Source organism: Agelaius tricolor, unplaced genomic scaffold (genome assembly GCF_023055355.1).
Source record: "Agelaius tricolor isolate 1412-34295 unplaced genomic scaffold, bAgeTri1.0.p SCAF_1, whole genome shotgun sequence".
Classification (NCBI taxonomy): domain Eukaryota; kingdom Metazoa; phylum Chordata; class Aves; order Passeriformes; family Icteridae; genus Agelaius; species Agelaius tricolor.
The window spans coordinates 22,735,705-22,751,265 of record NW_027269261.1 but is presented as its reverse complement, the minus strand read 5'-3'; the positions used below and the strand labels follow the sequence as shown (position 1 = coordinate 22,751,265).

At 42.4% G+C, this 15,561-nt stretch overlaps 1 protein-coding gene across 1 annotated transcript; it reads left to right on the top strand.

Moving 5' to 3' along the window:
- The first annotated feature begins 13,477 nt into the window (after nt 1–13,477).
- On the top strand, nt 13,478–14,206 carry LOC139598830 (zinc finger protein 239-like). The gene has a single exon (XM_071449599.1). It carries the CDS (start codon nt 13,478–13,480, stop codon nt 14,204–14,206), a length of 729 nt encoding a protein of 242 aa, XP_071305700.1.
- Nucleotides 14,207–15,561: the final 1,355 nt, after the last annotated feature.

Sequence of the window (15,561 nt, the reverse complement as noted above, 5' to 3'; positions counted from 1 at the left end):
TCCCTCCCTCTCTTTTTGCTGCATCTTTCAGAGCTGGAAACTTCAGCTCAGTTTCATTCCAAAAGTTAGTTGGATGTCTTAAACATCAATGCATCATCATCCCCATACTGAGAGTTTGCAAGAATGCAACTGCAGCACATCTGTCAACTGCATCTCCACTGACTGTAGAGGGAGCATAAATCCCTAATTCAGGCACCTTTTGTGCCCAAGATTAATTTATATTAATCCATCTGGAATATGTAAGTTATTTAATAATTATTGTAGTTCTGTGGGCTTATCCAGCACCCAGGAGAATGGGTCTGCAGCCATTCTGGAATACAGATAAAAATAACAGTGTGCAGAAGTTGGCTTGTGAAGAAGTGCAGAGTCTCAAGCCCTTGCAGGAAAACTGTCCTGGACAAGGGGCTCTTGGCAGGGTCAGGGTTCTGCATCCCAGAGCCCCACCATCAGATGCAGGCTTCATGGAAAACAAATATACCAGGCCTTTAAAAGGAGTGGCTTTGGATGCTAAATTTTCCTACCTGTGCAAACAAGTGAGCACTTGATAAGAGCACTTGTTCTCTACACCCCATTACCAACAGTGAGAGGATGTCAATATTCAACATGATGGAGTCTTCTCACCACTGTGGATAGGAGCACCACCTTTGTCTATATTTCTGGGCCCTGGAGTCACATCTGCTTTTTTTTTCTGAATAGTTATTGTATAGTAAGACAGCCAGCACAGCCCAAGGATTTTGTTTTGTTTGTTTAAAGCCTGCTTGCAGCCATGAGGTGTTGAAATTCACACTTCTTTTCAGCTGCTGAAGCAACACTCTTGGATGACATATCACAGAAGTGAGGCCAGCTCATTATCAGAGAGAGATAGATCATAAAACAAAATAAATGACAAAGAAAAATGGGCCACTGTAAAAGCAAATAAAAACAGTGCAAGGCAGTAGCACAAGCAAACAAAACACAAGAAAAACAAGTACAAGAGCTCACACCACTCTTTCAAGCCACAAAAATACTCAAACAGCAGTATTCAGTGGAAACTACACAACAGAACTATAGTCCAGCTGCTTTATTCTTTTCTTATAAAAATGGATCTAATATTAAACATTGCAGCTCCTTGTTAGAACATGAGGAACTAATGCTAGCTGCACACCATGAATCACAGTGAGTATCTATCTGCAATTAAATTTACTGGACTTTGAACAAACTGACCTAATAGCTAAAAATACAGTCTAGTTCCTATTTCTAAAATCCCATTTCTGCCCATCCTAACAGTTCAGAGCCAGTGATGGTTTGCTGTGAAGGTACCAGACCCTTCTCTTTCCAAAAGAGATGTGATGCAAGCTCTGACTCATTGGTGTGGACAGATATTCAAGCAGACAGCTCTCTGAGCTATCAGTTCTTAACTTCTGCATTGCCTGGACATGATGACAGGAATCTAGAAGTTAATTACCTTGCAATTTTCCTTCCTTAAAATTATTTTGTAAGACTGGCTTCTGTCTCCTGCTGTAAGACTGTGGGAACACTACCACTGCCTGTGTTTGGTCCTGAATGGCAGTGGCAGTAGCAAGCACTGAAAGATGTTATCTTCTTGCTGCCCACAGAGATAAAGCAAGAGAAAATAAAAAAGGGTGGATTTTAACATCAGAATTACCACATATATCGTGATTTCTCTAAAAGACACAAAGGTTCCCACACTGGAAGTCTAATTTAACAGAAATATCACCCAAAGATAAACTGATAAGTGGCTGTATCTAGTTTTGCATAGGCAGCTGCCTAATACCATGCAGCCAAAGCTTATTAGATTGAAGGATTTCCTACAACACATGTAGATGAACCCCTTACAATATGAAATTGAGGCTTTTGTCATGCATAAAACCAAATTCAAGCATCCACGTCCACAAGTCAAGCATGGAAAATTATAACGATTCTCACATAGTCATGTCACTGCATCCTTTAGAAGCTTCACCAAATACTGCTAATCTTGCAACACATTTGGCAATTCAGACAGTAGAAATAAAGCAACTCCATAAAGTAGGGATATCCCCAGTATGCAGCATATGTATCTTCCTAAATCAGTAGCATTTGTTTAAAATAAGCAGCAGATCTGACTTAAGAGCACACACTCCTTGAAAGTGAAACAAGTTTTCTCAGAGGAGTGCTGCCTCAGAACTTGTGCCAAAGCTATAATTCCATTTAGCTGGCAAATTCATCTTGACAAGAAATAAGTACAATTATATTTTCAAAATTTTTTGTCCATGAAAACAAAAAATCCCTATGAGCTCGTTAAAAACAAATCATGCTAGACAAGACTTCTGCAAAACTCATGGTGGTGGCAGAATTATCTTCATTGTAAATTGAACACTTTACCTGATAAAGTGTTGTAGGAATTTGTAACAAGTGAAAGAGCTGTAGAGGCAAATTTGAAAATCAATTTGTTCACTGATAGACTAAATTAACTATGTAAACAGAGTAGCAAGTTTTGTAAGCTTATTTTCCAAACAATAATACATTTTTTCCCCTACATCATGCATTGTTTTTGTCTCATTTCTCTGTTCTCAGACCATGAGCAGCACTATAGCAAAACAGCTAAATTGTGACCACCATCGGTAAAGCCCTTTCATTTCGAAAATCATGTCCCTGTCCTGTCTTGGAGTAGGGGGTCAGTGTGCTCCACAGAGGGGGTGACTCAATCTGGGATAAATCTGAGAGTCAGGATATTATTAGTGCTGATGGTCATTGTCTCTTGGGAACACAGTAAGGATTAACCACAGACCATTCCTGGCCCCCAGGGAGGAGTTTGGGGAGTAGACAAGGAGGTTTTCAGCCTCATGTGTGACCCTGGAGCTGCCAGGGACCCCTGGGGACAGACCCTGTGCAAGCTGAGGTGGAGCAGTGGCCGGTGAAAAGTGAAACGCCCAGGCTAGATAAGTGTCCAGCCAACCTCCAGCCAGTAAGGCACTTCCCCAACCCGGAGTCAGGGCTTTGTGCCTAAGGCGATGTCAAGCCTTGCGGACGTGTGGCCGCAGTAAAGAGCTCCGAAGTCGCAGGATGAAATGAAGAGGCGACCCTCAGTTTCTTCGGGGGGCGGTTTTATTGGTAGGGAAACGTGCAGGTTCAGGTAGAAGGAGCTGAGAGCCCCGAGGCAGGGAAAAAGCCTTGGTTTTACAGAGGGTGGGAGGGGTGAAAGATAGCAAATCAGAGAGGGATACATTAAGGATTGGCATGATCGGAGAACCCATCAAACACAGTTGTGGGAGGGACCCTGGCCCCTAACCCAATCACTCGACACCCTGGCCCGAACTTTCTAGAAAAAGAGGCAGGGGTGTCGAGTGACAGGCAGGCTGCCAGGGGTGGGGAACAAGAAAGATACATTTGGTAACCAAGACAACTGGGGAGGGGTTTGGGGATTGACACAAACTGGTAACAGGACAGGACTTTCTGAGAGAACAATGGAGGGAAAACTGAACAAGCATAAAACACACCACAACACTGAGGGACAGCCCCAGGTGTTCCCTGGCACAAGGACAGCCACGGTGCCCAGGGTGGCCAGGCATGGGCACAGCTCCTGCCAAGGGCAGAATGGGGCAGTGGTGCCCAGCCATGCCCAGGGTGGCACTGCCCAAGGTCTCCCTGGCTGTCACCTTCAGTCCCACCCAGACTGATGTGCTCATGTGCAAAATGCAGGTCATGCTACTGCTCACACCAAAACCTGCTGACAGCTCCATCTTTTCCTGCTTTCTCAAGGAAGTGGGACTTACACAATCACACTGTCTGCGGTCCTGCCCCTTAGATGAACCCCCACGACAAATCCTGAGTCTCTTGGCCAAGTTTTACCACACAAGGGGAGGATTTTATCTTTCAGGAGTTTGAAAGATAAAAGCAGCTTCTGAATGCCACACAAATATGCCCATGGGCTGTGGTGGGGACACCACAGCAGTTGCTCCAGCACGAGAGGATCCTTGTGAGAGCTCTCCAGCTCTTGTATCAGCTCAATGTGGAGCAGACCCCAGAGCCAGCCCTGGCATTGCCTGTGTCCTGCCCTCAGGAGCACTGGGACACCAGGGAGGTCATAGGGAGTCATCTTGCTCCCTACAATAATTTGTGGTCACTGAAGTGTGGCAGGACCTTGGGCATCTATCTTCAGTTCTGCTGCACAGCTTCTTGGTCCCTCTTTGTATTAATCTGCAGAAGAAAAATCCCAGTTAAGGTCACAGCAACACAGATAAGTTTGCAAAAAAGGGTTGTCAAGAAGCCAATATTTTAATGTCTGATAGTTCCAAGTGGATCACACTGACACAGCATGGAAACATGACACTATTCTAATTATTTGGAATTTTACATTGAACTTGACCCTTAGGCCTGTAACTCACAGGAAGCAATGGTGAAAACTAAAGAACTTAAACAGTTTTCCAGTGTTTTCTCTTGTGGAGATGAACAAGCATCTTTGGAAACCATTAAACCCTAACACTGAAGGGAAGGCAGTAAGGGAAATCTGATAAGCACACTAGCATTAGTTTGCAGTCAGTTGATAACAACACTTTCTAACTTTGAAAGCATCATAAAAATGTGTATTTACTTGCCTTCTCTATGCCCACCAGTAATTTCTGGAGAGAGCTACCCTAATCTCCTGGAGAGCATCACACCCTATGGTACCAGCCCCAGCAGGATGTTCTCTGTGCCCTTGGGAAACCCAGGATCACCAGCTGGACTGGCTGAGGAGGAAGGGAAAGGAAAATCTTCTGATTTTGGACAGCAACCATGAGAATAGCATGCTGCTTTTTAAATAATTTCCTAACTAGAACTGATAATGTATGATTTAGTTTCTGTAGAAGAAGAAATTGGAACCAGCATTACTTTGTTCAGTTCTGTTTACTTATGAGAGAGAAAAAACATCCTGTGTCCTTGAAAGCAAAAGGAATCAGGCAGCAGAAGAGGCAGGCTTTGCTTACAAATCAAATCCCCTTTTTAGCTAGCAATCTGGCCAAAGGTCCTCTTTTTAATTATTTTTAACACTGCCAGACTATTGGTGCTTCTGTGGCTGCAGTGATCCATTTCTTACTGTCCTGGCTCAGTTTCTGCTTTTTCTGCCCCCCCCTCACAGAACAATAAACATTTATCTTGGTTTGGAAAGACCGGTGTCTGCTAAGGGAGGCAGGAGCCACCCCTGAAATGGAAAAATGTAAACCCTCTCTCTCTGAATTGTTATAATTTTGAAATTAAGGCAGGGCTCTCAGGCAAAAATATGGGAGCAGGAATAACAGTTCTTTATTAGGATAGAAAATAATAATAAAAAAAAGCAGTAAACTAAAACAACACTGACTGAGTCAGAACCCAACCTGACACCCTGTTGGTCAGGGTGTTGGTAGCAGTCCAATTAGAATGGTAGCTGCAGTCCTCCTGGAGTGTCAGGTGTGGTTCTGTTGGAGCAGGGATCCTGTAGAAGGGTCTGCTCTTCCTCTGAAGATCCAGTGGAGAAGACAGCTGCTCCTCTGGGAATCCAGTGGAAAAGGCTGACTGTGGTGTTCCAAGTCTCAGATTATATCCAGGTAGGAATGCTTGGTTCCTCCCTCTGTGCAGAGCACCTCACAATAGGATGATATAATTTTATCAGTCATGCAATGACACTCATTGGCCCATTAACAGAAGATATCTCCCTGGAGGGAGGATGGGTTGTGGAAGAGATAAAGAAAACTGCCCAATTAACACAAGATAACTGCCCCATCAGATAGGAATAGAATACACCCCTCATTTCTAACCCAAGACAACATTTAACAAATTGAACTCAGTGAAACTTTTTTACCTGCATATGCTTGCAAATTGGGAAGTAGCTCCTACAGTTTTGGTTACCTGGTCCATAAAAATTCCCTTTTCTTACCAGTTTATTAACATTTACCTAAATATATTAAAACTATTTACTCCTCAAAATGCCTAATTAATGTTCAGATGTAGCCAAATGATAGTAGCACGCAATCTTGATTAAGGACACCCAGCATGACTTGGCCTATGAAAGTGTTACACAGAATTTCAGCTCTGGTGTGCATAGCTAAAAGCAACAGTAAATCACACAGCACCACAGCAAAAGAATGTTTGCAGTTAGGAGAGTTCAGTCATCAGTGAAAGCAGCAAATGTAAAAAACTAAATATAGCTTGGGGGCAGAAAACCAAGAAACTTCTTAAGAAAAGACTGAAGAAATTGCCAGATCCTCATCTAAAGTCAATCAGTACATCTTTGGTGAAGGTGATGAACTTTCTTAATGTAACAGAGCTAAAAAAGCTGCCCAAAGCAAGTACTAGAAATTAGGATGGTCACAGAAGTACCAGGCAGGGGGAAAACGTCAATTAATGAAAACGGTTTTCAGTTTGCATTATCTAACAAAAGAAAAAAAAAAGCTTTAAATAATGTGCTTATTATTAATCAGATTAACAGAACATTCCAATATTCTGCTTATAAAGGAAATAACTCCAGTCTCACAAGTACTGCTGACAGTCTCTTCTCGTGATCTGTGCAGACTTCCAAGCCTCTTCAGACCTGTAATAATAATCCTGAAAAGCATAAAGTGGCTGGGCTGTGGCAACCACTTCTAAAGTGTGAGAAACAAAGAGGGAAGCATCCCTTCCCAAAGGGAGAGCAGCTGGACAAAGAGAAGCAAAGCACGTGCAGGTTTTGTGGTGGGATAGGGATTTTTTATTAATCCTTTGGTGTAGCTCCAGTTTTGTAGGTGTTTTTTTCCATGGTATTGTTTAGCAATAGGTCAGATCCACAAGCTTCCTGCATCTCACCCCGTCTCCTCAAAATCAGAGTGCCTTTCCTTGTCATTGTAGTGTGTCGTGGTTAAATGTCCTTTTCTCCTGCTTCAAAAATTGTCTTTCTTTCCAATTCAAAACCTTCGAAGGACTTATGAGTCTTCCCCTATTTTCCCCTCTGCGAGACCCTCTGGAACTGGTATTCTTTTAATTCCTGTTCCTTCTTCCTATTTAAGGACTTTCCACTTTATCTGGTAAGGCCATTAAAGTTAATGGCTCTGCATCACTCTGACAAATATGTGGTACAGCCCCAGCAGCAAAGGGGCTGTTCCACATTAAAAACACCACACTAACAATAACATCGCCCAAAATTCTTCAGATGCGTGGAACATGCAGGCCACCCCATATGTCTGGGATCAAATGGAGTTTAAATGTCATTTAAAAGAGATATTTTATGGGTTTTTTCCTAAGACAGGGAGCAGGACTGAGCCTACTTTCACCTCACAAACAGCAGCTGACCAGCCAAGACAATTAACACAGATATTGAAGTAAGACTTGGGTAACGATAATTTTGATTTTTTCTTTTTTTTCCCCTACAAAAAAATAATCAGGCTGCAGACACAAAAGCTTTTGAAATCCCCACTGCCCTGTTGGACAGGGAAAACAAATACTAAAGACATTTCAGTCACAATAGTTTTGTAGTGTTTAGTAATTATGTGTGTAGACAGCAATACATTCAACACTGGACTAGAGCAAAGACATTTTTATCTCAAAAAGCCAAGAACTCATAAACTCATATATACTCTGAAATCTCTGTGGTAAAAATACTGGAAGACAGAAAATAGTTTTCTATCTAGGACATATATTCAGAGATAGGAACCACTGAAATCAAATATATATGGTTAGTGTACCAATTTGTCTGCATTACTTTGGATATGTGGTGAATATTAATAAAAGTCATCAAGAAGAGATCCCATCTTCTATCCATTAGAGTGATGGAGAAAACAGATAGTTGACTGTGCCTGTACTGAATAAAACTGGAAGGCCTTTTTAACTATAGAAACTATAGAAATCATAGATTAGATTTAGAACTGATCCTCTTAAAACAGCATTGAGCTTTACCTACACATCAGCTCATACTTCTGCTGCCTACCAGGGCTTTACTTTCCAGAAACCAAATTCAATATAATTTTTAAGGAAAAATTGATATTAAAAAAAATTAATTTCAAAAAATGGAAACTTAAGTTTTTAGTTATAAAATCTGACCTTTGGGGTCATTTGAAGAGTTTTTCCTTAATGATGTGAACCAGTAAATTTTATTTCAATGTAAAATTGATGACTTTGATGGTTCTGTGGTCTCCAAAAACTAGAGTAGAGAATAAGCAGGCCACCACTTTTTAAAGGAAAGGAAAAATGTAAGGAGAATCTGAGATCTCCCCGTAGGAGAACATGCATATAATTTAATAATCTAGAAAGGAACTAGCAGGTGCTCAGTTATACTATAATTATTCTGCCTCACCAAAGTGAGTCCTGAGGTCTATTAAGACAGAAAATAGTTTGAATTTTTTCTTTTCTTATAAGTTGCCAACTTTTAACAAAGAGGCAGATCGAGTAGCTTATGCACTCATTGTGATCTGCTTTGACCAGTGCTGGCTAATTAGGGCTGTGGCTAATTTATTTTTAAAAGATGGTTTGAGTTAGAATCTGAAAACTCCTGTTAAGTAATACAAACAAGAACTGAAGACATGTTACAGCTGAGAATAAACAGCACTTGTACTTCTCATCTTAGTGGAGGCTGTAGGTGCCACTGGCTGCAGTCCATTTCACAGTAACAATTTTTACTCAAGGAAGACAACATCTGTTTCAAGTGTTTACCTGCTGGTAAACTCCAGTGTTTGAAAATGGCCACTAAAAATTAGAAGGCTGAAGTAATAAGTGGTGGGCTTAAGTGGAAAACCTTAAAGAAAGGCTTTTTTGTCTGTATATAATCTTTTCCAACAAGTCAGTTTTGTTTCATTTGAAGAAACATCAAATAGCTGTGTGGAATATTTTCCCCAACACCTTGAACTAAATGCCTCTCCTAAGACATCAACAGGGCAAGAAGATTTGCCATTCCTGCTTCTCATTTTCCCAAAGGATTAGGCAGGACTGGTAGAACTTGTATATGTAAATGCATAAATAAATATACAAATGTGTGCATATATATGGGGCAGCTCGTGCAGCAAGGTTACTCCCTGGAGTGGTGTGGCTCAAGCCAGAATAATACTGAAGATGTGCTCATTGTTTACACCATCAGAGCACTGAATTATGTGCTGTCCTGTATGCTCCTTCCCCAGGAAAGGTGAAATTTTGAAGAAATGCAATCAGGTGTGATGGCAGTAAAACCAGCCTGAAGGAATCCCATCCCTGTCCACCTGCTCCACCTCTCCAGGGGAAAAGTGGGTTGTGACTTCTGAAGCCAGCTTTGCACTGATGCCAGGGTGCCATTTTAATGACATGGTAAACACCACAGAGTTAAGAACATATATTAAACAGCATTCAGTACAAAAATTCTATCTTTTCATGCTTTTACATGACTGAGTCAAGATAGGTATGTCTACAGCAAAATTTCAAGTTGAAGCCCATTATACTACTCATTGTATACTGTTGAGAAAACATATATATATGTCTTGGATTGCCAAGAAAATTGTATTCTATTTGCCATCTGTATGGCAGTTGCCTTCTGTTAAGTGGGCAGTTTTCCTTATCTCTTCCACAGCCACTCCTCCCTCAGGGGAGACATGTGCTGATAATGGGCTATTGATTGTCACTGCATGGCTGATAAGAACTGCAGCATCCCATTGTGAGATGCTCCATCCAGAGGGAAGAGCCAAGAATTCCTACCCAGATGTAAACTTGAGATTCTGGAACACCAGCACAGCTTTTTCCACTGGATTTCCCAGAGAAATAGCTGCCTTTTCCTCTGGATCTTCAGAAGAAGACTGCACCTTTCTACAGGAAAGATTCCTGCTCCAACAGAACCATACCTGACACTCCAGGAGGGCTGCAGCCACATTTCCAATTGGACTGCTACCAACACCCCGACCAACAGGGTGTCAGGTTGGGTTCTGACCCAGTCAGTGGTGTTTTAGTTTACTGCATTGTTTATTTTATCTTTTTATTTTCTTCCCTAATAAAGAACTGTTATTCCTGGTCCCATATTTTTGCCTGAGAGCCCGGCCTTAATTTCAAAATTCTAACAATTCAGAGAGAGAGGGTTTACATTTTTCCATTTCAGGGGAGGCTCCTACCTTCCTTAGCAGACACCTGTCTTTCCAAACCAAGACAATATTAAAAAGATATGGTTGGCTCAACTTCTAAGAATACTCAAATCTATGTAATATTCCAGATATTTGGCTACCCGTTTGCATTCACAAAGCTCTTTCTTGAAAGTTAAAATATAGCTCTATTTCCCCTGCAATGTTCAACTTTCTTTTTCTTCAATAGCAAAGGGATACTGCTATTTAGATTACAGGAACAGCAAGAAGAATATTTGCCTGTTTAAATCTTCCCTGTCTGAAAACATGGCTTGTTTATTTATTTACTTATAATTTGTGAAAACACACTTGATAATTGGTTTTGTAAAAACAACAATAAAAGGAACAAACCAGAGTTATGAACTCAAATTACTACAACAGTACAAAAAGGCTTATATTCAGAGGTTTAAAACATGCTATGTTGTTAACTGGTAAATCAGGATGGAATTCAGCTCTTCCAAAAATGGCAAGGTCATGTACTGTCTGATCACATTCATACTACATGCAGTTTTATTTCACTCAAATTTTTTGTCTTTTTAGTTGGTGTTGATCTAAGATGTTAGAAATGATTGCAGTCTACAGAAACAAGGGGGGGGGGGGGGGGGGAATCAGTTGTTAAACATGTCTGACTCTTGGAGATAATTCAAATGGAAAAAAAATCCAGGTCATTGGCCTTTTTAAATAGACCCCCGGCAATATTTACTCCTCCATAAATAGCACAGTCACATGAAATAAAACTGTGTTCAGTAAAGCCTGCAAAACAAAAGAACAATTTACAGACTGAAAGGCAAACTGTGGCTCATGTGTTCGCTGGGGAGGATTAAGTGAGCTCGCTGCACGGTCTGTGCTTAGCGATTGTGGTGTCAGTTCCGCTGCAGGCAGAGCGAGGCAGGTCACCCAAGGTGCTCCATCCTTCAGCAGGAGCTGGGGAAGGCCAGGATCCTGCTGCAGACGGTGACTTGTGTGGGAAAGCTTGGCAGAAAGGAGCTCCACTGCCTCTACCCTCGTGACTCAGAGCACATCTACATAAGGAAAGATCCCGGGCATTCCCTGCGCTGCTTTCACGCAGCCACCGCCGCGCTGGGGCTGCAGGAAGGGCAGCACATTTCCCCAAGGTAGACAAGTCCTAACATGGAGGCACAGCCTTCTGAAATACCAGTGAGGCCATTTAGTGCATCTGCTTGCAAAATTAGATATTTTTGGATGTTACAGACAACGGGACAAATGAGTAAATTACTGTAAACATTATTTCAATTTCTCTAAAGCTCATGTCAACCTCCTCTGTGTGCTTACCCACACTTAAGGCTCTATTTCAAGTCTTACTTTTAAATTTTTTCCCCAAAGATCTAGTTCTGGAAATAATATTATTACATAAAAGCCACAGCTGTCTCTTTTAAGTCTCTTGCAGCTCTGAAAACACTTGAAAACTGAAACAACTGCGCACAAAAACCCATACAACAAATCAGTAGTATGCACAAGGGCATGTGACTTCATTTCATTCATTAAGCAGGGAGTGGAAGGATTGATTTTAATTAAATCAATATTTAGGACTCTTCCTGACTAGTATCACTCATTCTGGTTTTGCAAAACGAGGTTAAGCAATGCTGCTGAAAAGGTATTTTTGGGGCCTGAGCCTGGTTTGAGGCAGATTTGCAGGTGATGGGTGCCAGCCCAGTCACCAGTGGGCCGTGCAGAGCTGCCTGCTCGGAGGACTTGGCTCTGTTTCCAGTTGCTGAATCGCAGCAGAGGCACACGGAAATATAAAAATACTTTTCTGCTATTATTCTCCTCAGAGAATACAACTACAAGGGAAAAGAGTTACAATTCTAGATGCAGACACAATACTTTACAGAAAGCCTTTTACACAGTAAAAGTACCTGGAAACCCTGGTAGAGCAAAGCCTTTCCACCTTGGATTTAGGGAGAGATTTTCCCTATCCTCTTCGTTTGCCTGCACAACAGCCTAAATATATATCTGGTTTGCAACTCTTGGCCATGTTTTGTACTTTCCTGGCTGCCACATTCATTAAGCTTCCAAGCAGCTGATTCTTAGCATGCAGTAATTCTTGTTAGCCTGCTAAGAAGCTGACAGAATAAACCTTGCTGTTTGTTTAATTCCCTTCACTGAGCATTAGGAATTACTTCTGAAAGAACTCAGGCTTCCAGGTGCTCTTTTTTACATGCAAGTATTTCATACCAGAAGTAGTTCCCTCTTATTTCCTAAACGCTGTGTTGAACGATCTTTAAAGCTGAAGATAGTGCTCATGGGCATTTATGAGGGTCTGATTTGCCACAGACAAAAGCATGTAGGACATGGTAGTGGAAAGGCTACAGTGTTTTTTGTTGCTGGCAGTGGCAGCTGGCGTCATTTTTGCATTTCAGTGAATACAGGTGCCATTTGTTACATTTAAAAATACTATGAATCCACTCCTCTTGCTGAAGATCTTTACCCATTTATATATATAAAATGCAAATAAATATTCAGCACAGAGAACAGATTAATTAATACACATATGCTCATGTTCTGTAGATTCTTGCAAAGGAAATATCATTATGGCAAAGATGCTAACTGACTTTGAAAGCTTAGTTGTAAACCTATATCCCTAAGGGATGCTTTGCATCTTACTGAGCCAGAAAGATTGTTGTTGAATTCTCAGACAGCACTGTTTACACCCGAAATGACAGCTCAAGACACAGGCAGAATTAAGGAGTTAAACTCGGATACATCTTCATTGGACTATCAGTTACAATAAGCAGTGTATTTTTGCTTGTGCATACAAAATTCTTAAAATACATTTTTTATTTGCAACACAATCACACTGGATTGTCTGAGAGAAGACTCAATTCAAAGGTTTTTAAAATCACAACAAGAATCAGAGCTAGTTTTAACAATCCATTGCCTGCATATACCCATACACATGGTTTTGCCTGGAAAGGCTGCGTCTTAGGTTACAAGATGTAGCTGGGGGGGTGGATTCTATTTCCATCTGCTGGAGGTGGGGCAGTTATCTTGGGTTAATTGGGCAGTTTGCTTTATCTCTTCCACAACCCATCCTCCCTCCAAGGAGATATCTTCTGATAATGGGCCATTGAATGTCATTGATAAGCTATATCATCCCATTGTGAGAGGCTCTGCCCAGAGGGAGGAGCCAAGCATTCCTAACTGAATATAATCTGAGACTTGGAACACCACAGTCAGCCTTTCCCACTGGATTCCCAGAGGAGCAGCTTTTTTTTTCTACAGGATTCCCAGAGGAAGACCAGATCCATCTACACCACCACTGGACCTGCAGAGGAAACCTCCACCTTTCTATAGGATCACTGCTCCAACAGAACCACATCTGCCACTCCAGGAGGATTGCAGCCAACATTTAATAGGGCTGCTACCAACACCCTGGCCAACAGGTGTGTCAGGTTGGATTCTGACTCTGGAAGGAATTGAGGATGGAGACCAGGGAGGACAAATCCCCGCGGCAGAACCTTGTGGAAGAGGTCATTTTGAGAGACTCCACAGTGCAAGAATCTAACAGAGAGGAAAACCCCCAGAGATCCCACACAAGAAATGGCTGCAGATTATGGGGATCTGAAGAGGAACAATCCATTCCAGGCTGGGGAGGTGGCCAGAGATGCGGTCAGAGCTTGGAGCTGGGGGTCCATGAGCAGCTTCATGAGAAGTCCCACAACTGCTCAAAATGTGGGAAGAGCTTTGGCAAGAGATCCGCCCTGATCTGCCACTGGAGAATCCACACTGGGGAACGGCCCTACAGGTGTGAGGAGTGTGGGAAGAGCTTCAGCCAGATCTCCCACCTAAGTGTCCACATGAGGAGCCACACCGGGGAGAGGCCCTACGAGTGTGCGGAGTGTCAGAAGAGTTTCAGGAGGCTCTCCCACCTGACTGTCCACCTGAGGAGCCACACTGGGGAGAGGCCCTATGCGTGTGACAAATGTAGGAAGAGCTTTCAGAGTTGGGCCAATCTCCTCCTGCACCAGCGGACTCACACAGAGGAGAGGCCCTTCCGCTGCCCTGACTGTGGGAAGGGCTTCAAGCAGCACTCCCACCTCATCACCCACCAGCGCATCCACAGCGGGGAGAAGCCCTATGAGTGTCCTGAGTGTGGGAAAAGATTCAGGCACAACTCAGCCTTGACCAGACACCAACGGAGGCACCGCTAAGGGAAGCCCTGCAAGTGCCAAGTGCGGGAAGATCTTGGTGCGCTGCTCCAGTGGGTTGGCTTTGCATTGGAGCCATTCACAGAAGGGACTTCCTAGGAGAAACTGCTACTAGTTTCCTCCATGTCTGATGAAAAACTAATCAGTAATTAGCTATGAGAATTGACAATCTGTTAAACCATTGAGAAAGCTGGAGATGCCTCAATGTATAGCTGCCAAAGGGCTGTCCTGGCACCGCAGGGGACTCAGGGCCCCCTGAGATTCTAGCACAGCCCAGCATGGCCTGAAATCCATCACTGAGACTGCATTGCCACCCAGCAGGGATCACGTAACCATCTGCAGGCCCTGGGTGAGATACTAACTCTTTCAGTGCACAGATGAGACCCACAGACATCAATCCTCTCTGAAGTGAGCGAAAAGGACAGAGTGAGGACATGTAGAGGAACAACATGAAGACACCAAGGTCAGTGAAGAAAGAGTCAAGTCCCAGATGAGAGGGATGAGGAGATTCCTTGATCTTGGGGCTGAAATCCTCTTATAAAACTATGGAGAAGAACATAATTGATACATCAGACTCTTTTTCTCTGTAACCCATTGAAAAGTATGGGGGAATGAAGGTTTCAAATTTTAGGTAAGAGCAAAGGCCATTTATGCTAAAGTAAGCAGATGTTGAAGTAGCTGTGATTACATGAGAAGTTTGAACAGAGAGAAGAGAGTGAAGACCCTTTGCCCACAGAGAAAGAAGAAGACCTCTGTTCCCAGAGATGAAGATGTTCTGAGAGATAGATAAAGAGAACCTTTGCTCTTAAACAGCTCATCCTTAAAATAGTACCCCGTAAGTTGACATGGCCTATAAACACAGCTGTGGGAAAAGCAGCGAAAAAAGGGAGAGACTTCACGATTGCAGATTTCCAGGCGGTTGCTGTTCATGGAAATTAAAAACCATGAGAGAACTGTTTTTCTTGTGGAGCAGTCTCCATAAATTGACAAGAGGGACTCCTCTCCCTAAGTGAACTGAAGACAGACTGTTCTAGAAGTGATAAACTGAACTGAATTGTTTCTGTGCATTGTTAGTGGGAAAGAAAAGGTTGTAGGGGAAGGAGAAGTGTTCTAAAGGTTTTATTCTGATTATTATCGTTCTTTCTTTTAGTTACTGTTAATAAAGTTTTCTTTATACCCTTTTAAAGTTTTGAGCCTGCTTTACCTTCCTCCTAATCCTATCTCACAGCAGGGAATGAGTAAATCTAGAGAGTACATGGGCATTTGACCAACACTAAACCCACCACAGGCTGTAATGATGCACTCATAGGTATACTGAAGGAAGTCAAACTCAGGACCTTTACATAGATCTTGCCAAT

What these genes read in the sequence shown, in the direction of transcription:
- LOC139598830 (XM_071449599.1), top strand. Translation starts at nt 13,478, where the DNA reads ATGGAGACCAGGGAGGACAAATCCCCGCGGCAGAACCTTGTGGAAGAG.